The 23,882-nt window shown below is 39.3% G+C and overlaps 1 protein-coding gene across 1 annotated transcript; it reads left to right on the forward strand.

Moving 5' to 3' along the window:
* Positions 1-803: 803 nt before the first annotated feature.
* LOC115947193 (protein scribble homolog) lies at positions 804-23,739 on the forward strand. Its single transcript, XM_031052720.2, has 8 exons — positions 804-820; positions 4,238-4,268; positions 5,267-5,470; positions 7,593-7,829; positions 9,007-9,096; positions 9,761-9,838; positions 11,600-11,695; positions 23,165-23,739. The coding sequence occupies exons 1-8, from the start codon at positions 804-806 to the stop codon at positions 23,315-23,317; spliced, it is 906 nt and encodes a 301-aa protein (XP_030908580.2). The 3' UTR covers positions 23,318-23,739.
* The last annotated feature ends 143 nt before the right edge of the window (positions 23,740-23,882 follow it).

Below are 23,882 nucleotides of genomic sequence, written 5' to 3' on the forward strand. Positions count from 1 at the left end.
TTGAAGGAAGATGATCTGCCTCCAACCAGTTGGTATCATTACTAATGAAGGGGGATGAAAAATATATTTCCATGGAACATAACAACTGCTAAGTACAATAAATAGTTTTTCCTTCCAAGCACTTATGCACTTACAAAATAACAGTGTTACGCAGTCCAAATACCCATAAAACTTAAAGTTCTAGATAATGAATTTGCCTTCTTCCTATGTTTTATTCTAAATATTTTAAGATTGTAAATCATTGTGCTTCACTCTGTGTTTGCTACTGATGACTTAGAACATTGACCTTTTCAATCTTTTTGGGTCTCTGCTTCCTCATGTGTAAAACACAAGGAGAAACTTCCTGTCTTACCTGGGTAATAAGAAGATCAATTATCTGTAGAATTCTGTAAGGAGTAATGATTTTTCTCTTTTCAGATACTTGCCTGTAGCCTCTTTTGTCTCAAAGCATGGTCCTATAGTATGTAATGTAATGAGAATGAGCTAATAAATTACTTGAGTTTTGTTAGTTTTATTTTTGGCGTACAAATCTACTATCTGTTAGCTGAACTGTAGCGATTTCCACCTTGAGTGGTGATGGCAGCTTATTGACCATCTAGCACAATTTTCATTGATACATCTGAGCAAGGAATTATTTTTGGAAGGGAAAACAAAACCAGTTAAATCAGATTGGGTGGTTGCTTTGCATTAAAGCACAGCAAACAGAGCTGTACCTTCCATCTCTTCCTTACAGCAAACCTTGCATGTGACTGGCCTCACTAAGAACTTGCAGCATTGTGTAGCATTTCTTAGCTTTGTCCAAAATGGTGAGAAGAGCCAGGTATGGTAACACCCTGGCAGTCATTAGGTCTAGCAACAGCATCCCTGGCATTCTCTGTTTCTCACTTTATATTGTTACTGAACTCTGGATTAAAAGTCCCCTATCTTCTTATTTCCATCCACGCCCCCCTCCCCCTCTTCTTTCATCAAAAAGGATCAAGTTGTAAGAAATTATTGAAGTTAAGGTTTTTTTTCAAAGTAATTAGCCTTTGCTCACAGCAGCAGTGTTCATTTGCTTTGTTTCTCCATTTTATTACTTGAAATCATAATCCACAGGGTGTTTTACTTAGAACAAGTATGTGCAAATACAATGGCATTTCTGGCTGTTCCTCTCAATCTTTTGCCATTGATCTAATCAAACTGCTTTCCATAAAGATAATGCCATCCACGGTATTGCATAGACCTAGTGAAAATGTGAACAGCTCTTCCCAGAATTGTCATTTTGTTCCTATTTTAATTTAAAGTTCTGTACATCAAGAATGTTGAAGACTATAATCTCTTAGGTTAAAGAAGGTAGGATGTGCGAAGCAAATACTGAATTTCCCTTATAGCGGTATGTCAGCATGAGGAAAATGTATCCTCTGCAGGGAGCAGGAGTGCCCTTCAGCTCTGTATTGCCAGCTCAGCTGTGTGGGGCATAGGAAAGTAAAATCTACTGATGGACATCATCTTGCCCCTTGTTTATACAGGAGGCTACCACAGCAATAAAATGTATGCTTAAGATGGTGAAATGATTGTCAGCATAAGCTTAATTTGAAAACTGGATCTGTTACTTTGAGAGAACAGCCTTTTACTGGTCTTGCAGAATTTGGTAGGCTGAGTTTGAGAAGCTGTTGTTTAGGATTAGGGATTGGGGTCAAACAAGGATAACATATTCCATCTGAAGAAGTTGAGTGCTCCACTGTACCTGTGGAGTACAGTGTTTATTTTTAGAGTGAAATTGCTTTATGCCTTCCTAATGAGCTTAAAAGTTGACAAGGATTTAAACTGCCTCTGGAAATACTCTGAATGCTAGGAGATGCCACATTAGCTATTCTGAAATAAAACAGACCAAAACAGTAGCAAACAATTTCAACCAGTATGTTATTTACCTATCTGATTAGAATTGCCATCCACCTAGTTAATAATCACAGGAAACAAAGCTTCTATTTAAGGATTCCTTATATTCAAGGCAAGCATAAAGAAATACCAGGAGATATCCTGCCTTGTGTTCTGATTTATCAGGAGCAGTGGGAGCTACTACCATGATCATTGATGTTCTATTAATGAACTAAGTTGACTGTCAGCTTGAGTGTCCTGAGCAATGTGGTTTAGAATAACCAGAAATACCAGCTGTTTATCAGAAAACAGTGGTATCTTCAAATGTCAGTGCAGTTCAAAATGTGGTTTAACAGCAAATTTCCTATAGAGGCCAATCATGCCTTCTGTGTACAATGCAAATAATCCTTTGTTGGGGCTATAATCTTTTCAGGACTCATAGAAAGATCTGTAATTTTTTCCAATGAGACTCTGGGATATTGTCCTTGTCTATGTCCTAATCTTTTCAGCCATCCTAAAACAAAAAATAAAGTGAAAAATCCTAAGGGGAGCTCCATCAGCACTGAAGGTGAATCAGTATGTCCAGCACTTGTCATATCTCCTTTACACAGAATCACAGAGTGGTTGGGTTTGGGAGGGTGTGCTGGAGATCAGCCCCCTGCTAAAGCAGGGTCACACACAGGATCATGGTCTGACAGATTTTGAGTATGTAAAGAGAAGGAGACTCCACAACCTCTCTGGGCAGCCTGTTCTAACCCTCAAAGTAAAGAAGTTCCTCTTCATATTCATTTGGAACTTCATGTGTTTCAATTTGTGCATGCTACTTTTCATTCTGTCCCTGGGCACCACTGAAAAGAATCAGGCCCAATCTTCTTGACACCTGTCCTTAAGATACTTGTGTTCATTGATGAAATTCCTTCTGTTGCCTTTTCCCCAGACTCTTCCACCCTTCCGTCATAAGAGACATTCTCTCTACCCCTAATTATGTTTGCAGCCCCCTGCTGAGCCCTCTTCAGTAGCTCATCTTTCTGGAGCCAAGAAGCCCAGAACAGGATACAGTGCTCCAGGTGCAGCCTCACCGGGGCAGAGTAGAGGGGGAGGAACACCTCCCTCATCCATATGCTTCCTCAGGCACCCCAGGATACCACTGGCTGCCTTGCCACAAGTACACATTCCTGGATCATGGTTTACTTGTTCTCCACCAAGACCCCCAGGTCCTCCTCTGCAGAGCATCTTTCCAGTAGATCAACCTCTAACCTGTACTGATGCATGGGATTATTCTTCCCCAGGGGCAGGACCCTGCACTTACCTTTGTTGAACTTCATGAGATAACTCTCTGCCCAACTCTCTAGCCTGTCCAAGTATTGCTAAATGGCAGCACAGACTTCTCGTATATTAGCCACCCCTCCCAGTCTTGTATCATCAGCGAGCTTACTGAGGATGCACTCTGTCCCTTCATCCAGGTCATTGATGACTAGGTTGAACAAGACTGGACCTAATACTGACCCCTGGGGAACACCGTTAGCTATAGCACTCCAACTGTACCCTGTGCCTCTGACTGCAACCCTCTGAGCTCCAGCCAGTTCTCAGTCCACCTCGCTGTCTACTCATCTAACCTGAGCTTACCTGTGAGGATGTTACATGAGGCAGTATCAAAAGCCTTGCTGAAGTCAAGCTAAACAACATCCACTTCTCTCATCTACCCAGCTAGTCATTCCATCATAGAAGGCTACCAGGTGGGTTAAGTATGATTTCCCCTTGGTGAATCCATGCTCCTCATAACTTTCTTTTCCTCCACGTGCTTAGAAATTACATCCAAGATAAGTTGTTCCATCACCTTTCCAGGGGTGGAGGTGAAGGTTACTGGCCTGCAGTTTCCTGAGTCCTCCTTCTTGCCCTTTATGAGGATTGCAGTGACACTCTTTAGTCTTTAGGCACGTCTTCTGTTCTCCTTGACCTTTCAAAGATGATGGAAGGTGGCTTAGCATCTGCCAGCTCCCTCAGCACTAGTGTGTGCATCCCACCAGGGCTCATAGATCTGTGGGTGTCAGGTTTGGCTGACCAAGACCATGTCTTGACCAAGAGCATGTCTTCCTCTCTGCAGACTTTCTCTCTTGCCTTCAGGTTCTATATGCTTGAGGGATGGCTTTAGTAGGAGAGACTGAAGCAAAGAAGGCATAGTAACTCCACGTGCTCTGTACTCTCCACCACCAGGTCACCTACATCATTCATCAGTGAGCCCATGTTTTCCCTTATCTTCCTTTTACTACTCATGTATTTGAAGAAGCCCTTGTTCTTGTCCTTGGCATCCTTCGCAAGATTTAATTTCAAATGGACCTCAGCCTCAATAGTGTTGCTATATTTTCTTTCTCAACCTTAGATCTAATAGAGATGATGACACCAAGGTGCTGGTAACAGCAAGAAAACTCTGTGTGTGTGAACATAACCATTCTGCATTAAGGGAGAAAATGGGAGCCAAACAAGTGTTAAATTTGAATTTAATATCTGTTTAAACAATGTGAAAGTCACTGTGTGCTGCTGGTTGCCCCACCATAAGCTTGTTGATATTTTATTTTCATTAGTTTGTGTTCTCCATCATTCTGCCACGTTGGAGCATATGCATTAATGTACCTATTTATATGGCATTAGGCTTCTTTCTGCTGTTGGATTTGTATCACCATGAGAAAATTTAAAGGCAAGATTAAAATAAAGCTTAAAAGAAATGTAAAAGCTATTTTAAAAAAAATATTCCTGAAGTTTAGTGGAGGTATATACACAACCTTGACACAACTTGTCATGTATGAACTCCCTGTATGAAGAAGAGAGGTGGAGATTTTTTGATGAAAATAAGTAATGAACCTTCCAGGAAAACTGAAAAACAGCCCACCTGAAAAGATCAGTTTAGTATTGTACTTTCTATGGGGACTATTTAAAAAAAGAGTACCATTTATTTAATAAATAATGAAAACAGGGGGTGACTTGATAGGATTTTTTTGACTCAGGTTGTGAGATGAGATGATCGGAAAAGGTCTAAGTACTCTTGTTTGTTTTCTTAATAGTACAGAGTATGATGTTATTGAAGACTGTTGTTGGTCATTAATTCTTCTTTATGATGCTGAAGGTGGGCTTGGTTCCACACTGGTGTAAGTCCCTGAAGGCTTCCACTGATTTAGCAGCCTTCTCTTGCTCTTTGTATCACCAGTAGTGCCAGTTAATTGTCAGAGTGTCCCTCCAGGACTGCAGGTACCTCTGAAGGCAAAAAGGGCAAACCCAGTATATACAAGACACTAAAATACCTTGCAGAACTTGGCAGACAATTTCTGCACATACATACTTCAACCACTTTCTTAAAATCTATTCATTGCCCTTTCTTTTTTTGTTTGTTTCTTTTTTGTTATCTTCCTCTCAGGACTCTATTAAGTGGCTTCCCAAGTCTCCTAAACTGTATGGTGGGCACAACTGGAGCTCCCAGGGCTCTCGCTGGTCCTCGTTGAAAGGAAAGGAAAGTTTTCACTGTGGAAACTTGTACAAATTCAGCTCTGCTAATGGAAAATGGAGGGAAGGAAGGATCAGCCCCGAGCAAGAAGCAGAGGAACTGGAGGATCCTGATGATGTAGGTAGTCTCCTTGTAGTCAGGAGGGACAATGTTGTGTGCCAGTCCAGAAGCTACAATCTTGCACAGCTATGCTGCTGAGCACTTTGGGTTAGCAGGAGGCTGCATGGGCTGCACTTTCACATCCTTTATTATGCAGACGGTCATGCAGAATCATGTTCAGTATTTTATTCCCTTACTTTGCTTGCAATTAAAAAATCCATCCAATCCCCAAGAGCACAGTGCAACTTGCTGAGTAAGATGAGTAACTTGAGCAATGATATGTTTTTTATTTAACTCCTACTTATATCCCCTGTTACCATCTCTTTCAGGTAAGCAGGTTGATAGCAGTGTTTGAAGTTGTGTTTCCCAAGGAGTGGATGGTAGAAAAGTGAGGTTGCAGTGCTACTCCACTCCATAATTAATTTTGGGTAGTGTTCTTCTTGGATGCTGACATCTCAGAAACCCTGGATGCTGTGGTTCCTTTAGCCAGTGCTCATTGTCTGTCAGCTGGGTGTAAACTTGGCTGTCTTCTCGATCATAGCCTGAGAAAAGGAGACTGTGATTGCACTCTTGCCACCTTTCCCTTTCAGGGCCTTGCTCACCAGATGTTTGCTAAGAGTTGAGGGAGGAACTGGGGCTCTTGCTCCTCTGCCATAATCTCTTCTCCCTTAATAGCCCCAGACTGCTGTTGGTGTGCCCACTCTCCAACCTTCACTCCCAGCTCTTTCTCCTGGCCTTCCCCCTTGGCACCCTAGCACTGCTGATGAGTCTGTGTTATTTATTCTGGCAACAGTAAAGAGGCATCTCTCTCAAGAGAAGAAACATAATGAATATCTTATGTGATTTAAAGCTAAACAAATTCCCTTTTAAATGAAAATAGGAAGCAATCATGCCTTGGTTGCTCTCCATGGGGTTGGCGGTGCTTCTTCCATCCTAACAAAAAGAGATTGTGGGAAAGCTCTGGTATCAACTGAAAAATAAAGTGTCCAGTGGGGCTTCTGTTCCTAGTAATCCCACTGCTTTTTATTACCAATATTAAACTTCGAAGTATAGGAAGACATACGTGGGTTTTTTTGAAAGGTGTTGACCTTTGTTTGCTGCATCATTTTACTGCCAACAAAAGATATGATTATAGTAACATGAAGATCTAATTTAACCTTACCCATCAAATTAAGGAGAAAAAATCAGCTAAATATAAATGAAGCATCCATAAAATCTGATCAGAATTTGGACATCATGGCTTAATTTCACTTAGCCAAGATAACTGATAACTAGAAAATTGTATTTTGTATTCAGTCAGAAAATTGTATTCAGTCAGGCTTGTCTGAAGCTTTGATTGTTTGGGGGATGTGTTTTAATCTTGTATTTCTCTTTTCAAGTGCTTGTGGTGATATTGTCAGTTCCTCATTGCATCTCAGATTAGGTACAGCCTAGACCCAGGCTTCGAAGAAGGCTTCAGGATGCTTCACCTTTGAGGCTCCACTTCCAGTGGACCCCTAAATCACTAAATTTGCAGGTCTCCACTCAACTGCCATTTGCAGCTAATTAAAGTCAGTCCAATTACTTAAACAATATCTTTCTTAGTGATGTAAATGCAAGGTAGGGTCTTTCCTTCCCTCCCTCACCTCTGATCCCCAAAATAGAATGTGAACCTTAAGAAACTGCAAGAAATGTTTTACTTTCTGCATTGAAAGCCCTTTTCTTTGCCTTAGGTGTGTGGTTCCTTGCCCTTGGATGGTGGATTCAGTGCTACTGAGCTGCAGAAGCTGACCCAAATAGTCTCATTCTCATGTTCCATTGTTTTCACAGGGCATTGCTAGACTTAGTTGGGTGTGTGTTGTATGCGCTTGTGTGTGCAAGGGGATACAATGAAAGTCTGTATGAATACCATTCCTCTTCTAGTTTCCATAATATCTACTCCCATATTGAGGTAAAACCATGTCTAGAGAAATAATGGTAAAAGAAAGATTTAAAGCACATTTGCTTTAAAGTTACAGATTTGTCTTTAGTGAAACAAATCCTAATGAAGAGCTATGTGATAGAGAGGAACAAATCCAATATACCATAGGTAGGGGATGGGTATCAGACAGGTATTCTCCTTGTTGTTGCTATGTTTACCTTTTTTATCTCTAACCCCCAGGAACCTATTTCCAAGTTTTCTGGCAGTCTGTTTGATACTGACGAGAGCATGAGAGATCAAAGAAACACCAGAACAGGTCTTCAAGAAAAGCACAAGTTGGCAATGAAAGGGAAGACTCTTTCAGGGGCTAACATTAAAGTGCAGCCACCCATCTCAGCAGCAGGCAGCTTCCCCAGTGAGAGTGGACGCATCCTGGAGGAATCGAGGGCAGTTGATGTGCCACAGCCCCCGCTGAAGGTATTAAACTGCTGCATGGGCTGGGCTTTTTGATAGGGAGGCTCTGTGTGTCTGTGGGGAAGCTCTGTGTGTCCATGGGGAAGTCCACTTCTTGTGTGAGGCAATTCATGAAAGATGCAAAGAAAAGGGAATATTGCATAGTAGATGTCTGCAATTTTTCTTTCACAGAGCTGAGGTTTGTCCTTGTGCCCCCTGGCTTATATGGAAAAAAAGTTTTACATTAACAAACCAGTAAATATTTTCTTTGTAGCCATTTAGTACTGACTCATTTTATATATCCAGCTTTGGTACTGTAAGGTCACCCCGAGAGTGTGTGCATGTGGGCACTCAGCTAAGTTTTCAGTTAGTCCATGGAACAGTGGCATGGCCTTACCATCATGGCAGGAGAAAGCCTCCATCCCACAAAAAAGGATGAAAATTTATTAGAGAGAACTGCAAGGCTTGGGCTGAAGTTTATGGAGAAAGTTGTACCCTGAACTCAATGGATATATCCCACCTTGGCACACTCTGGAGCACATGAGGAGAAAATGTGCTTTATGGGTTGGCTCTCAGGGGTCTCCCAGTACAGACTGCACCTCTGCTGACCACCCATGGGCAGGAGATGCAGAATCTTGCAGCAGCCCTAGGGTCACAGGATGCAGCACCAGGAAAGGCAGCTTATCAGGTGTTGCACCAGTGCTGGGACCTGTTGGTAGCATGGGCCAGTGTGAGGGTATGTTAAGGCTAAGCACCCAGCTTGTAGGGTGGCTTTCAATTGACTGATAGGGTATTGAGAGCAAGCAAATCAGACTGTAGATGAAGTTCTAAAGCAAAGTTTTTTTTATAAACTCATGAAAAAGTATTTACTTTTCGCTCCTGTATACTGGCATTATTGCCATTTTGAATGCTCAGTAAATCAGTGGGTTTTATGAAACAACTGGTCTGGTCAGCAGTCTTATATATTTTTTGCATGACTGTCAAACCTGGAGAAATAATGCATTCTTTGTGTTATTAAAGAGTAAAGACTGGTCTTATATATGCCAGTGTTGAAATACAGCACTATTTTGATCTGGGTTGAGCTCTACAGGGGCAAAGCTGCTGGTGTTCAGAATGGGAGGTAAGTTTTCATTGTTCATGTAATTAATAGGCATTGTTCATGTCATTAATCAGGTACTTACCCATTATAATTATTTTCCAGGTAACCATTACTGTGTGCAGTCAAATGGGGAGTCTTGGTATTAGCATTGCTGGTGGAAAGGGCTCATCTCCATGTAAAGACAACGATGAGGTGCATTTCATAACTCAAAATTTATCTAGTAAATATGAGAAAGAAACTGATGAGCAGTTCTATGAAGCTATTGTGTTTCACTGTTTTCTGTCTGAGGTTGTCCTCAATGTAACATCACTATCTTTGTAATAAAGTGAACAAGAGTAAAGGTTATATTTTCTGAAGTAGAAGTCAGCAGTAGGTTTTTATGGGGAAGCTCCTGGAGGGATGATTTTGAAGAGAAAACTCGATGTAAACCATTAATTTTCCAAACACAACCTGTTGTCTGAAAGGCTGTGTTCTAGTTTCAGCTTTATACCTCAGTTTGGGGTCACTCCCTTGGCAATCCACATCTCTCCCATCCCATTTGCTCCTTCCCAGGAGCTAACTTCATTTGAGAGAAGTGTTTCTCACATCTTCTCCCTTAATTATCATTTAAATAAATCTTTGTTTCCCAGTCTGTCCCTCTTGGCACAACAAACAATTAATGACTTTTTTCATTGTCATATGTGTCAACTATGGAGACTTTTTTCTCTTCCTAATTTGCTAAGACATTTAGTTGTTCTTTAAGTAGAGGCAGCAGAACAACAAGTCCTGCAAATTAATTGCTTCCTGTTTGTTTTTGACATCTAAGAACACTGCAAGAAACCCTGTCAGGCCTGAAACCTGTCTTTTGTGTTACCAGGGGATCGTGATTGCACGGCTGCAGAAAGACGGTCCAACAGACTTGGCTGGGGTACAAGCAGGAGACAGAGTGGCAGAGGTAGATGGCTTGTTTGTCAGTGTGGAGTGTGTTCTGTTGTTATCTTCAAACCAAATCACTCAGAGTTGGGAAATTTGAGATCTAGATCTAGGTTTGCCTTAACTTTGTAGATACTTCCCAAACTACATTATAAAGAAATAATAATAACATTAAATTATTGCATTCCTTCTTATTATATTCTGGTTTTCAGATCTGTATGTTCAAAGTATTCACTTAAATGTCTGATTTTTAAAGCAAAATAATGATCTTAGTAAGCAGTTATGTAAGCACAAATGAAGTTGTACTTGGTCCAAGAAGCTTTATTATGACATTGTATTAGATTTACCAGATGAGTTCATTTCAGTTGTTAACAAAGAAATAGAAACTAGATGAGCTTGTTTCTCAGAGGTAATTTTTGGTTGAGAGAGAACAGCTCAAAGTAACTCCCCTGATGGAGGCTTACAGTGCCAAGTGCCAAAGGATAAAAGTGTCTCTCAGGCTGCTCCACCTAAGCCTCATCTTTCCTAGCAGAAGCCACTCTCTTGAGCTTCAGAGGTTCCCAAGATCAAGGACAGTTTTGTGATACACATTTTTACCTTACTGTTTGTTTTTCACCTGCTGAGAAAGGTGGGGTGGGAGGAGAGCATCTGTGAATTGCTTTGAGGTGAAACTGGTCTGTAATTATTTTTTCACCTCTTGTTCTCTTAAACTGTCATTTATACTTGCTTAAGTTACTAGTTTTTACTTCAGCACACTCCTTCTTGAATTTTAAGGTAGAATAGAGCAGGTAATATTTTATGTCTACTACATTGCCAGGAACAGGGATACAAACTATCAGCTAAAGTAAAATTAATGATAAAGTTAGCCTACTAATTTTGTAAAACTATACTATAGACTGATTAATAGAGGATTGTGTTACACAATGCAGATATGGAAGTTAATTTGACATTTCTAAAAGGTTAATTACAGATAGAATTTGGTATAATTTTATCTTTTTTATTGTACGAAAAGATTATCCTCATCTAATTTTTATATTTTAACAAACATGAAAGAATCAAATAATTCTTTATATATTTCACAATATCAGATGATGAAGGAGAAAAAAAACCGACAGGCTTTTTAGTTGCTTTATCTTTAACTTCTGAGCAAAGTTTCTGGTAGAGGCAGTATCTTAAATATCAGCAGCTTTGCTTAGCTTCCTCCAGGAGGCTATAATTCATTCTTATTTTGGAGGCTATTTGAAATATACTAGCTACAGGACAAACATTAGTCTGTTCATTTAATGAATAGTAAAACAAGTGAAAAAGAGAAGAAATTTCCATTGCATAATGTTTTGCTCTGCTTTTGTTATCCTAATAATAGTTATGATTTCTGTCTCCCACAAGATGGCACAATCTTTCATCTATTTAAAGAATGTGTGTGTGTGTGAAATAACCTCTTTTTTAATGTGTGGGAGATGAGAAGCAGTTAATGCATTTAGGTGTGCCATAGGAGTCCTAATGTTTTGACCATGGGCCTAATCTGTGTACAAATAACCAGCATTTTTCTCTTGATACTATGTGTTACAACTGCTTATTGTTGAACTGACCATTTCAGCAGTTCAGATATACAGTGTGTTCATCAAAAAGGGCGTAGAGCAAGAATGACAACATTTGCTTTCACTGCGCAATCATATGTAATGATAGGGCCAAGCATTTGTATACCAACCTGAGAAGGAGAGAATTCCCTTCTTAAACAGCATTCAGAATAAAAATGTGCATTTCTGCTGCTTTTTCTTTAAAGGCATCCGTCGTTTCAGAACCCAACACTATTGATGCTGGTCCCATTGAAGCTTCATCCAAGGGCAGTCCCTTCCCAACAGTAAACCACATCATAACAGTAAGTAAGACGGTCCCAGTGAATAACAAATCATTCTTAGCAAAGTACTTTGTGTTGTCTGTCATTAAGGCTAGCAAATATAGTAAAGACTGACACAATACTTGTTAGCAGCTCTGTAAGAGGGGAACACCTACCAAAAATTAGTGATCCTATCAAGTGTTTACTTGGCTGTCACTGCAGTTGGGATGTGGCTTCCGGTGGAGTTCATCTGGATAAGCACCAGACAAGAGCTTTTGAAGCACTCTGTTTTGGAGGCTTTAAGAGTAGTGTCCATTCCCTCTGGTTTGAGTGTTTATTCTGTTGTCTGGACTTTCTTTCTAGCTAATGGAAGGAGCAGCATTTCCAGGAGGCCTCTTTTAGGAGAGATGTTGAGCTGCTACCTGGAGGTGACCATTTATATCTTTTGACTCAAGGGGGAACTTGTGTGACAGGCTAAAACTGCATGCCCATTTTTTAAGTGGCTATTTTCAGATGAGATTAAACCTCTCACACGTGCCACAGGACACAGCTGAGCCTGCAGGATGTCTTTAAGAAATTTGATCCACTTTTGTGGACTCTCAAAATCTCAACTCTCTGAAGACCAGTCTCTGATGGTCCAATCATGATCATCTATGTGCACACCTCAAATTATGGCTTTATTAGGGAGATACAATAAGATCAAGATGTCTGAATGATTAAGGTCAAAAAGCAACTTACTTGTATTAAGCCTGAAGTACGAGGAAGCAACAACTGTTTCTCCTACAGCAAACACCTGAGGAGTGCTTTGTTTGATTCCTCTTCCAGCCTTTTTTTATCCTTTTCCAGGAAGGCCCTTCACAACCCAGCTAATGGCAAAGTGAAAGTTTACCTACTATATAAAAGACTATAATCAAAGACCACACGCAGTTTTTATTAACCATACACATTTTTTTTAATAATGTGATTTGTTAGTTGGCTGAAAAATAAGCAAATAGACCACACAAATTTGGTTTCCTCTGGTTTCCTGTGTGAATTGCTATTTAAGGAGGGTTGAGCTTCAGCTTTTGTCTATGAGATGGACCAACAAAGGTTTTCTTTTATATTCAGTTGCTTAAAGGAACTTATTTTGGGGGCTGTGGTCTCCAGCATCATCTTGTGAAACATTTAGACCACTTTTATTTTCCAGAGCAAAATGCCTCTATAATTTGCTTTGGTCCAGCTCTATTTGGTAGCTGTTTCTTACAGTCTTAACTCACACTGCAGGAAGCACAAGGTTTCCTGCTAGAAGAACCACTGTTGAAATTGTTGATTCTCACATTGCTAGGGGCCTGGATCTGTCGTAGTGTATCTGAATTTTAGTGTTTTCAGTTGAAAAGAGGAAATGACTGGTTTTTATGTTGTATGCCTGTTGGAAAATAATGTCTCCCTTAAGGCTGTCCAGCTGTGAGAGGAGGAGGAGGAGGCAGATTACATCAAGATATTTACATTAGAGCATGGTGGACAGAGGGAGTCATTTGGCTGAATATGTTCCAAGTGTCTAAAGTAGCCAAAATATGTGTTCTTCTGTGGAGAAACACTTGTATTTTTGGGTTTGTTTTTATTTTATTTTTTTTTTATTTTTATCAGAACATATCCAATTGTGTAGTTATTGCCTTTAACCTAGAGCAGGTTTCATCAGTTTTAGGGATTATGGACTTTTGAGGAGTATCCTGCTGGCTCGGGAACTGGTCGGTATCTTCTCTCACTCTTGTCTTTCTCTGGTGAAGTTCCTCTTATTTCTCAGTAACTCTTCTCTGAAAAATGTTTGCATCCTGGCTTCTTATGGAGGACATGCTTTGCATGTTCAGATAAACAGATGGCAGTAGGACCTTAATGCAGAATGTTCTTTGCTAGGAATCTAGGAAGGTTTATTTCCTTCATATTTCTGACTAGGTTTCAGGAGAAGATGGGTGCATCTGCATCAAGGGAGGGAAGGAGAGAAGCACGTTGTCAAAGAAGCCAAAGGCTCATATTATTCTTCCTGTAAAAGCTGAATTATGTGCTGGGTGTTGCCCATCTCTCTCTCTCCTATGTCATCACTGTTCCTTCCCTCCAGCATAGACTCAGTCTTAATCTATTTTTTTATTGAATTTGAATAAACATTCTGTTGGCATATGCTGTGATAATATTAGTCTCTTATCCATCTCTTTCCATTGCCTATCTCATCTCCAAGCCTGATGCTCTGACATTATAAAGGGCAATGCTGCTACCAGATTCAGGTTTCCTCTTTGTTCTCTGTGTGCTTGGTTGCTCTAACTTATTCTAAAAGGCTCATTTGAATTGTTAACACATCCAGTCAAACTCAATTTGAAACCCTTTGTTACAGCTTTAAGGTTCCATAACTGTGAATGATCAGTGTTTTACTGGACAGAAAACGAAAAGTTCTTTCATGCCAAGTCATTGTTTTGCAAAGGAAAAACAGGAATTACCCTTGGTTTTAATATGGTTATTTTATTGAAATGTAGAGGCCCCAGAACTTTAATTACGATTACAGTACTTTTTTACATACTGTATTTTATAGACTTTTCTCAGCTATGCTAATCACACCAAAAATATGGAATCCTTTATTTTACTTTAATGAGTACATATAAAACCAAATTAAACAGTCTTTGGAATTTTAAATTGTAATATTAATATAAAAGCATGTATGTAAATATGGGCATCAAAAGATGACAGATTAGAAACAGAACTATCTACACGCAAACTGCGTGTAAAATGCTGCATACCCAACTACAGCTAGGAGGAAAAAAATGCGGGATACAAACGCTGTCAATAGTGCCCCCTGCTGACGGAAGGAACTTCAACTTGGACTTCATTTCTGGTTCTCTGTTTTTCTATCTTCTGCCCTCTGCTCCATATTTCCTACTCATCCCCTCAAACACAGAACAAGCTCTGCACAGTCTTTCTCCAGAAAAAAATACTTTTATTCAGACTCTGACTGAAGTTTCCAATGGGTATTGACTGACTGAATGGAGAGCATTGTCAGGTTTCAGCATCTCCTATCACTTCATGACATGCATCATCATGTCATCTCTTGGATTCATTTTTTTTGGCTATTAACACCATAAGGGTATTAGAGACTTTCTAATTAATATAAAATCTCTCAAAGGATTGGACAAATCTGAAGAACTTATTCAAGCTAAAAAAAGCCAAATATTTTAGTTGTTCTGCTAAAAGTTTAGAGATACCAAATTCTGACTCAGTCAGAACTGACTCACTTCAAAGTTTAAATTCTTCAGTTTTGCAGAGCTTGTAATTAACAATGCTAAATAGGAAAAACCTTTAAAAAATAAGTCATTAATTGATCTGTTCAAGGTATCATATTGGAATACCTCAAAGTTACAGGAAAACAATCTACGAAGTAAACCCAGCTTTTGGTAGACATTATAAGCACTTTAGACAACATAAGCAAAAACACATACAAGAAATAAGTAGACTCAAGCAAGGTATCATGCTGTAGGACATAACATAGTATTTGAGAATGAAAGAGGATAAATACTTGAACAATCACACAAATGATCAGCATCTCCCCTTGTGAAATGCATCCTCATGAACTCTGTAGGAATTCAGCAGAGGAGGTGGCTGTACTGAATTCCTGCAGGTGTTCAGGTGTGACCGCTGCCTTTCACATGGGTGGTGAGCTTTCTTCAAAGTCAAAGGATTGGTAACTTGGGCCATGGGTAGCACTACTTATGGGGGCAATACCTTTTAAGTCTTCCAATGTGATAAAAAGAATGGATTTTCTTCAATGTTTTTATAGCATCAGGCCATCAATGATTTCACAGAAAGCACTTCAATGGAAATCTATGAAGTACCAATTTCCAGTTTCAGGGAAATCATTATCCAGTGGTGCATGAGAAAAGAAATGGAGGAAGGGCAATTTTCATAAGAAGCTGGAATTATACAAAAGACTTTTATGCCCAGCAACATTGCAGATATGGCATGATGGACATTGATCTTTCATTTTTGTCTGCTATGAAATACAATGTTGAGTTTTACTTAACTCCCTTGCCTTGTGCATTGCCCTTTGGAGTCACTGAACTGCTGGATAGGAAGAACAGAAAGGAGCTTTGCTCTAAATGTGATATGCCCAAATGTTATGTATTCTACACTCTGGGAGACAGATAAAACATTAAAAGGGCTCACCTGCTATCCCAATAAAAAGGGAGAAAATACCCAGTTTTAAGCCTGGCCTTTAAAGGATATCAATCTCTAGGAAATTCACACAAAAGAAATTTTAAGGTAGAGCAAATGCAGTGGCATTTGTCTAGTGCATTGAACTACCAGAAAACCATGCTGAGCTGAAGTAGATTTCAGATCAAAACACCAGTGTGGAAAGAGCAATGAGCTCAGGGAAGAGGGATGGGCTGCTCTGGGCTCTCACTGGGATGCTGCATGCAATACTGAGGCAGCACATTTGAAAACAGTGCCAAAGCTCATGTATGAGCCTTTAACTGTGCTTGAAAGCAGTATGGCTGCTCCAAGTGTAAGGAATTATGTGCTGCCTGCTTTCAACCCAGAGCAGGTGCTGTCATGAGCCAGTGGCCCCATGAACGCAGCAGCATGGGCCACTGCTTTCCTTGTGCAGAAGTCTCCAGCTGCACAGCATAATGAGGGGCTTCTTCCATGCCTGACCATAGATTTATCTTCACCAGAGTGCAGGAGAGGTTTATACCTGTCTCTCCATCTGACTTCACAATTCCTGGAGTTTGGCCACAAGCTTCAAAAGCAGTGAAATAACAATGTAGTGCATCAGAAGATGCTCAAGGATTTCCAAGACCAGGAGTGTTAGGGATGCAGTATGAAACACATGTTAGTTAAATGTTCCTGGTAATATGCTATTAAAGGGAAGCTGTGTCGAATGCGTGGGTGGGGTTTGCAAATACACATGGTTTCATACATGCTGCTGTGCATTAGGTGTTTCCTGTGGTTCTGCCTCAGCCCCTGCCCCAGCCTCCCTCCTTTGCGGCACCTTGGCTACCTTGCCTTTGTCCCTCTTTAAATTGTATTTCCTGTATGTTTTATTTTGGAGAGAAGGTTGCTTTTGTCCTTTGTCTTTGTGAGCAACACATCGTATCGCTTTAATGAAATAGCCTACTAGATGCCAGTTTGGTCTGAACTGTGCAGCAGTTGATCAGCTCATTCTCTGTTGTTCTTGTTGGATGCATTTTGGCATCTTTTTTTAAAACCATTATTTAAAAAATCCGGTTGTGTAACACTTTTTCAGGCATGAGTCAAGGCCCTTCTTCACTTAAAATTTGATTTAGACAGTTTCTTCCATAAGTATAGTCATTACCAAATGCAGCCTTTCACATCTAGCAAAAGCATGTTTGAACTGTTTAGTGGGAAGTCTCAATTTCCTGTTGCTCAAGTCTAAAACAATGCTGCCATCAGCAGTGATGATAAAAAAGGTAAAATTAAGTGTGAAATCATTGCATTATTCATGAGGTTTATACAAACTCCTGCAAATGCTCTCAGCTGGGTAGATGATTTTACTTTCCCCTGTTTACACCAGTTCTAAGGCTTGTACCCTTCCATGAAGATCAGTTGTTAAGTCAAATATGTACTGTTCGGATATATGGAGTTGAAGTAGGCAGGCTTCCCTAGTAAAGGCATTTTCTTGCTGATGAATATTTTCTTTAGAAACTGACCTGTTTGAACTAGGGTTAAAAATTTGTCTGTCTTTCTTCCAAAAGGCCAATCCAAATAATTTCCCCTTGCCCCTATTCTTTCAGACTTGGTCTTTTCATGTGTTTGATCACCTTCTGGTTCATAGCCTCTCTCCCCAGCAGCTGGCCTTGCTTGCAGCTGTGCTTTGCCCTGTCGCTGCTGGTTATGCCTTTCATGCGAAGCTCAGTCTTTCTGTGGCTCTTGCCTTGAGAGATTTATTTTGCTGCTAAGATTGGAGTATGGCCCTGTGAGGGGGGAGATCAGGGAAAGGAGAAGACTTATGAAAGATAAAAAAGATGGTGGGGTTTGTTCTGTTTGGATTAGTTTTGAAAAGGTTAAAAAAGACACAATGAACTGTTCTTTACAGACTGTTCTGCAGCCTTTTGGACAAACATTTTTATTACAAGCAGAAAAGGAAAGCACATGTGCACAACAAGAAGTTAAAAACTGTTGGATGTTAACCTGTTTGCAGAGCATCTCATTTATTATGCTTTAAGAAGATGCTTTCAGCTGAAGGATCTTAGGTAGTTGTGGGTTTGTTCCTATCCTATTTCAATATGAAAGAATTTTTGCAGCCAATACCACAGCTGAATTGTCCCAGGTGATTTAGATGGATTTATTTTAGGACTTCTTGCAGTGGACTACGAGTGCATAGGTAACCCATGTCTGTGCTCAGCTAAAGGACCCCAACATTTGATGAAGGGTGGTACTTCCATTAAATGAGTGTGTGAAATAATTGGATTTTTATCAATACCTGATTTAAACAAGAATGAAATTTGTTAATGAATCTTTTCAGTTTCCAAAGTCTTAGTATTTATGTTGAAAAGTGTGAGAGAGTTGCAAACGAGGTAGCGAATGAAATTCCCATAGTGAACACACTGGTTTTGGTATAGGACGTGTCCTTTGAGAAATTTACTTTTTAGGCACTGCAAATACAGTTTCAGGGGGAAAAGGAAAACAGTAACCTGCTTCGAATGATAAATCATACGTTTTTCTGGAAAAGTACTCCATATATTTTGATGGCTTGGGATTGACTTGTGCTTCAGGTATTATTTTAATAATGAGTGGATGATGGGAAGCGAGTAGGAGGACTACGCAATTTCAACAGAAATATTTTAAACAAGTTCAGGCACTATTCAGTAAAAACTAGTGGAGTAAAACACTGGAACAGCACAGGATCCTGGAAAATCTGTTCTCCTACACCAGGATCAACTTCTTCTGAAGAATTACTGGTAGAAAATGGGAATTCTACACCTTCCCACATGCCTCAGGGAAGCTACTTGAGCTTAGTTGTCTGTGCTGGAAAGGTTTTCCTTCTTTCCATCCCAAATGTCTCTGTCTTGCCCATCTTGTAATGGGCAGTGGAAATAATTTGCTTCCACTTTCTGTGACATTTTTTTGCACATGAAATCTATTTTGTCTTTCTTCAATCATGATGCACCAGGAAATGTTCATTTAAATATGAATGTTAAAGAAAAGCTCCAAAAGCAAAACTTGCCTATTTAACAAGGTAAAACTCTGGTTATTGAAGATAAGCCTGGAAATCTGAAAATACTTCTGCCATTTCTCTTCTGGGAAGAGAAACAGTGGATTTGAGAAAAGGATGGAACAAAAGATCATGTTGAATTTTGTTACTTTGTTTTATTTTGTATTTGGTTTGTTTGGGTTTTTTTTCCTAAAAACCAAAACTGGATAAGGAAAGGAATCTGATAAAACTTGGTGACTGCTTTATTTTCCTGGAGTGATTGTGTTTTTTCTGGAGCTAGGGTGAATGTGAAGGCAGTGATGGAGAGTGCTAGGTTCCTAGAGGATGGTTAGGTGAAGATGGAATGTCCCCTGCGGGTAGAACTGGGAAGTGTGTTTCTTACATCTATTTTTGTTGGTTTTGTTTTTGTTTGTATTTTTGTTTGGTTTTGGGTTTTTTTTGTTGTTATTGTTTGGTGGGTTTTTTTTTTTTTTTTCAGGAGATTGATAACTTTGATGCTAGGAGAGAGAAAGTAGAGGCCTGATCCTCTTTGTGCTGTTGCAATTGGATAGGTGGCACAATTCACAATTAGGAGTTGTTTTGTCATTGGTACCTATGATTCAACTGTGAGGAAATCAGGGCTCTTCCATATCCTGTCAAGGAGGCAGGCACAGAGCAGTACTATTGGCCACACTGGATGGAGCAGTGGTGGGTATGGGGACAGCAATGTGTTCATATGGGGTTTCAGTGAGAGAGTGGGCAGGGAGATGTGCGGAAAGCAGAGGGAGAGAGGATATGGCTGCGCTTGAACCAGAATATTTGATTTGTTAGAGAAACTCAGCGTTATGTCTCCAAATCAGCATGAGTGGGTGTATATGCTAACTTTCATCTGCCTGGAGAGGATACAGAGGGACAGCTACAGATCAAAGCTGAGCCTGCTTTCCTCCTGGGAGCACAGATTTCCATCCTTTGCAGCACTTCTGGGCTGAGACACTGTTCAACTTTCACTTTAGAAAGTTAGTCAGTCATTTGGTGCCAGTTCCTCTTTATCTGCAGCAGCATGAAAGATTACCTGGAAGACTTCCCCCAGCACCACTTATTTCATTTAATAGGTTGATACAATTACCATAGAAATGTTGGACAGGCATGAACCAGCAGACAGGAATTTGTCCTACAGGGATCCTAACCAGGGCCATTGGTTGCAGTCTTGCAGCTGGCAGCTCAAGCACTTAGAGGTGTTCAGGCTTTCAGACCGTGGGTGTAGGAGAGAGTGTGTCATCAAGGAAATGAAATAAGTTTTTGGGAAATCTGGGAAAGCCAAATTACAGCTTGCAGTGTACTGAACATAGGGAGACGTGAAGTATTTGTGCCAGAACTGAGCATCCTGTGGGATTCATTCCTCCAGCAATATTGTTACAATCGCAATTTTACATTTCTTTCAGATAATTAATTACTTTTAAAAAAAGTATTTTTAGGTAATTAATTTTAAATAATTTTTAGATAATTCTTTTTTAAAATGTATATTTTTTGTGATAAATAAAGTTAATAATGGTCTCTAAAAGAAGGATGTTTCAGTGGTGGAGAGGAATAGCACCCAAGAACTTCATGTTATTAGTTTAATTTTTTAGGGTTATGCCTCACCAACAGCTAGGGTTTTTTTTTCTACTTTCCATTTCATCAATTAAATTCACTTTGTGACTGTAAGACTTAGTCCCATCATAGTATTTGAAAATAGTGTCCAGGAATCAGACTCCAGAAATCATGAAGTATTTTAAGAAAAGCTTTTACAAAGAATTGGATTTGATTCCTTGCAAGTGGGATCACTGTGGAGTAGAAACCATGTTGATGAAGAAGATTTCAGTAACTTACATCCAAAATGGCTAAGGGCTATTCTTCAAAAGGAAAAATAGCATACTTGCTTTATACTTGCTAATTTAATGCAATCTGGTCAAGGAGAAATGTGAACACTGCTAGTACCATGGTACACAAAGAAAGGCCTTCCTTGAGCTTTGAACAGACGGTTCAATGAAATGCAAAGTGTGGTCCTGGCTATTTCTGTAGATAACTTCAGATAGGGCATACACCTCCACACTGGTTCTTGAGATGGCAGAATTTCAATATATGACCCAGCATACCACCCTTATATATAGGATGCACATTTGCTTTAGCACAAAACTGCTGTCGATTGTTAAGTAAGAAATATCTTTCAGCAACAAAGAGAGCCAAGAGAAATATCCAGTGTGTGGAAAGCTTATAAATGCTGTCAGGTGTGCACGACAGAAGAAAATCTTCCCAGGAGCTGTTAGCTTGGCCAGTACTTGGGATCTGTATAGGTTATTTAAAGCTTTCAGAAATGTGTCTTTCTTAGTCTACGCAAAAGGAAGGGAAAAAAAGAGAAAAAAAAAGGAGCTCTGTCTGAATGTTCAATACCCCAGGAAATATAACTTAATTTATACCTGGTTTTAAAATTAGTTTGTGCCCATCATGGGGGAGATTCAACTCTGGACTGACACATGCATTTCGGTATCTATGCGTATTGTGCATGCCCCCCGACAGTAGAGTTGGAGCTAATGCAATTGATGGATCCTGGGGAATAATTCATTTTACTTCAGTGCAGAAACCTATAGGCTGACTAGCTGAGCAGCCATGAAACATCTATGTGCTTGTGTCATTTCCTAAATCTAATAATGTATAGCAAGGAAATAGTATAGAAATGATTGAATTGTGTGGTGTCAACATGAATCATTCTTGTAAAGTGTGAAGAAATGCAACTAAGTAGCTGATAAATAAAAAATACTATAATTTTTGAAAATTTTCAGATCATGCCTAAGATGTGCATTTTATGTATTAGCTGTTATTACATTACCTGCTCATTAGATATTTTGACTTACTGTTATATCTGTTTCATTAGGTATTTTGACTTACTGTCATATCTGTTTCATTAGATATATTGACTTACTGTTGTATCTCTTTTCATTGCATGTTAAACTTTTTTAAAAATGAGTAAAAAATCTGATTTGCACATCAGAGTTAAATTTGTGATAACCCATTCATTGATACAAACCGTTACTGGTACATATTTTGCCTATACATAAAGAACCTGGTATTCTTCTCTTTTCTCCTTACAGCACTTAAATGAATTACAAAACATTACAATATAGTTCTCAAAGAACATAAAGTTCTAGCACAAAAATTGATATGAGTAAAATCCATATACGCATATTTATTAATGGGTTACAGATTGACATTTTGTCCTACTGTTTCTCTTAAACATATTTTGTCATTAAAAAAGCCAAAATATGCAATTTTCCAAAAAGCAATAATTAACATGCTTATAAGTATAATTATATTTTAGACAGTTTATAGTTACATAAATTATAATTTATATGTTTTATGGTCCTTAATAATTTATTAATTTCGGGTGCATGAATTTAATAAATAATGAAGTTAAATAAAGTAGACTTATTTTTTATATTTATAAGATCTTTTTATCCTTTTTTTTCTCTTCTTTTTTCCTATGGAAGTTTTTTTTTTTTTTTTTTTAAAAGCTAGCCAGTGAGAGGCGAAGGTGATTTATCTCTATTTTGCTTTAATTATCAATGCAATTTTTGGCATAGAACACTTTCTCTTTCAGACAGCTGAAAACAAAAAATGACTGGGGAGAATCTCCATCCTTTATTGGATGGGGGGGAAACATAGTGACAAAAAATGATGAAAAGGCTGAGGTACTTAATGCCACTTGTCTCACTCTTTTATAGTAAATTCAGTTGTTCTCTGCATACCAGCCCCCTGAGCTAGGAGACAGGGATGGGGAGCAGAATGAAGCACCCCTAATCCAAAGGGAAATGGTTACAACCTGCTTAGACATGCACATGTCTATGGAGCTGGATGGGATCCACCCAAGGGTACTGGGAGAGCTAGTGGAAATGCAGCCAAGTAACAAGTAACAAGCAATAAGAGGAGGGGAAGTGGCCTCAAGTTATGCCAGGGTAGGTTCAGAATAGATATTAAGAAAAATGTCTTCACTGAAGGGGTTGTCAAACACTGGCACAGGCTGCCCAGGGAAGTGGTTGAGTCACTATTCCTGGCAGTATTTATAAGACATGTAGATGTGGCACTAGGGACATGGTTTAGTGATGGACTTGGCAGTGTTAGGTGAACAGTTTGACTTGATCTTCAAGGTCTTTTCCAAACTAATCTATTCTATGATCCTATGAAACCCTGCTGTTAATCTCTCCCATGTTTGTCTCATCACCTGCTTCACCTTTAAACCCTTTACACACTTCTCTGCTCTTGACCTGACTCTTTTCTCTGAAATCTTTTGCATCTTGCTGAAGATACCTCGAATAATCCTCACACGTCCTTCCACTTCTGATGAAGATAATGACCAGTTGCCTCCAGACCCGGATGACTTTGAGCCTGAGGAACCTGACAGCACAGAAGGCCATGTTTATTCAGACTGTCTGAACAGTGCTTTTTACCCTCCCTAATAAAGTACTTCTCTGGAAGGAGTTCACAGGTGGTTTTCTTTCCTATTGTTTGATTACATTTAATGTAGTAGTTGAACCGCTATGCCTTATTTGTAGGGAAAACCATTACACAGAAGATGGATTTGAGCTGGGGGAGCAGAACCCATGTTTGTATTTCTTTGCCTTGAACTTTCCTTTGACCAGAACCTGTGCACTTGAAACAAAATGTGCTGGGTGAGGTTATGTGAATGTGACCACATGTTTCAATAGCCACTTGTAAAGGCATCCAACAGAACCTAAATACAATGGTGAAAGAGCATGTGATTTTTATTCAGAAGATACTTTACCCATTTGGAAACACACTGAAAACAATTGTATAGTTTGGGGGGTGTTTTTTAAAACTTGTGTCCATGTTTTGTCTATATAGCTTACCCTTTTTCTACCCCCAGGTTCCTTTGGATTGTTCCTTTTAATGTCATTTTCTATGAGAATAAAAAATCCTTTTCTGTCTTTTACATAGCGCTGTTGGTTTGTTTTTGGTTTTTCTTTTCTTCCCTGCAGATAAATGTTATTTCCAAATGTTATT

This window comes from Melopsittacus undulatus, chromosome 3 (genome assembly GCF_012275295.1).
Source record: "Melopsittacus undulatus isolate bMelUnd1 chromosome 3, bMelUnd1.mat.Z, whole genome shotgun sequence".
Classification (NCBI taxonomy): domain Eukaryota; kingdom Metazoa; phylum Chordata; class Aves; order Psittaciformes; family Psittaculidae; genus Melopsittacus; species Melopsittacus undulatus.

Bases quoted from the DNA above. Each gene is read 5' to 3' on its own strand.
- LOC115947193 (XM_031052720.2), top strand. The intron at 4,269-5,266 runs GTAACAGCAAGA...TCTTCCTCTCAG, and splicing joins ATGATGACACCAAGGTGCTG to GACTCTATTAAGTGGCTTCC. The intron at 7,830-9,006 runs GTATTAAACTGC...ATTATTTTCCAG, and splicing joins TGCCACAGCCCCCGCTGAAG to GTAACCATTACTGTGTGCAG.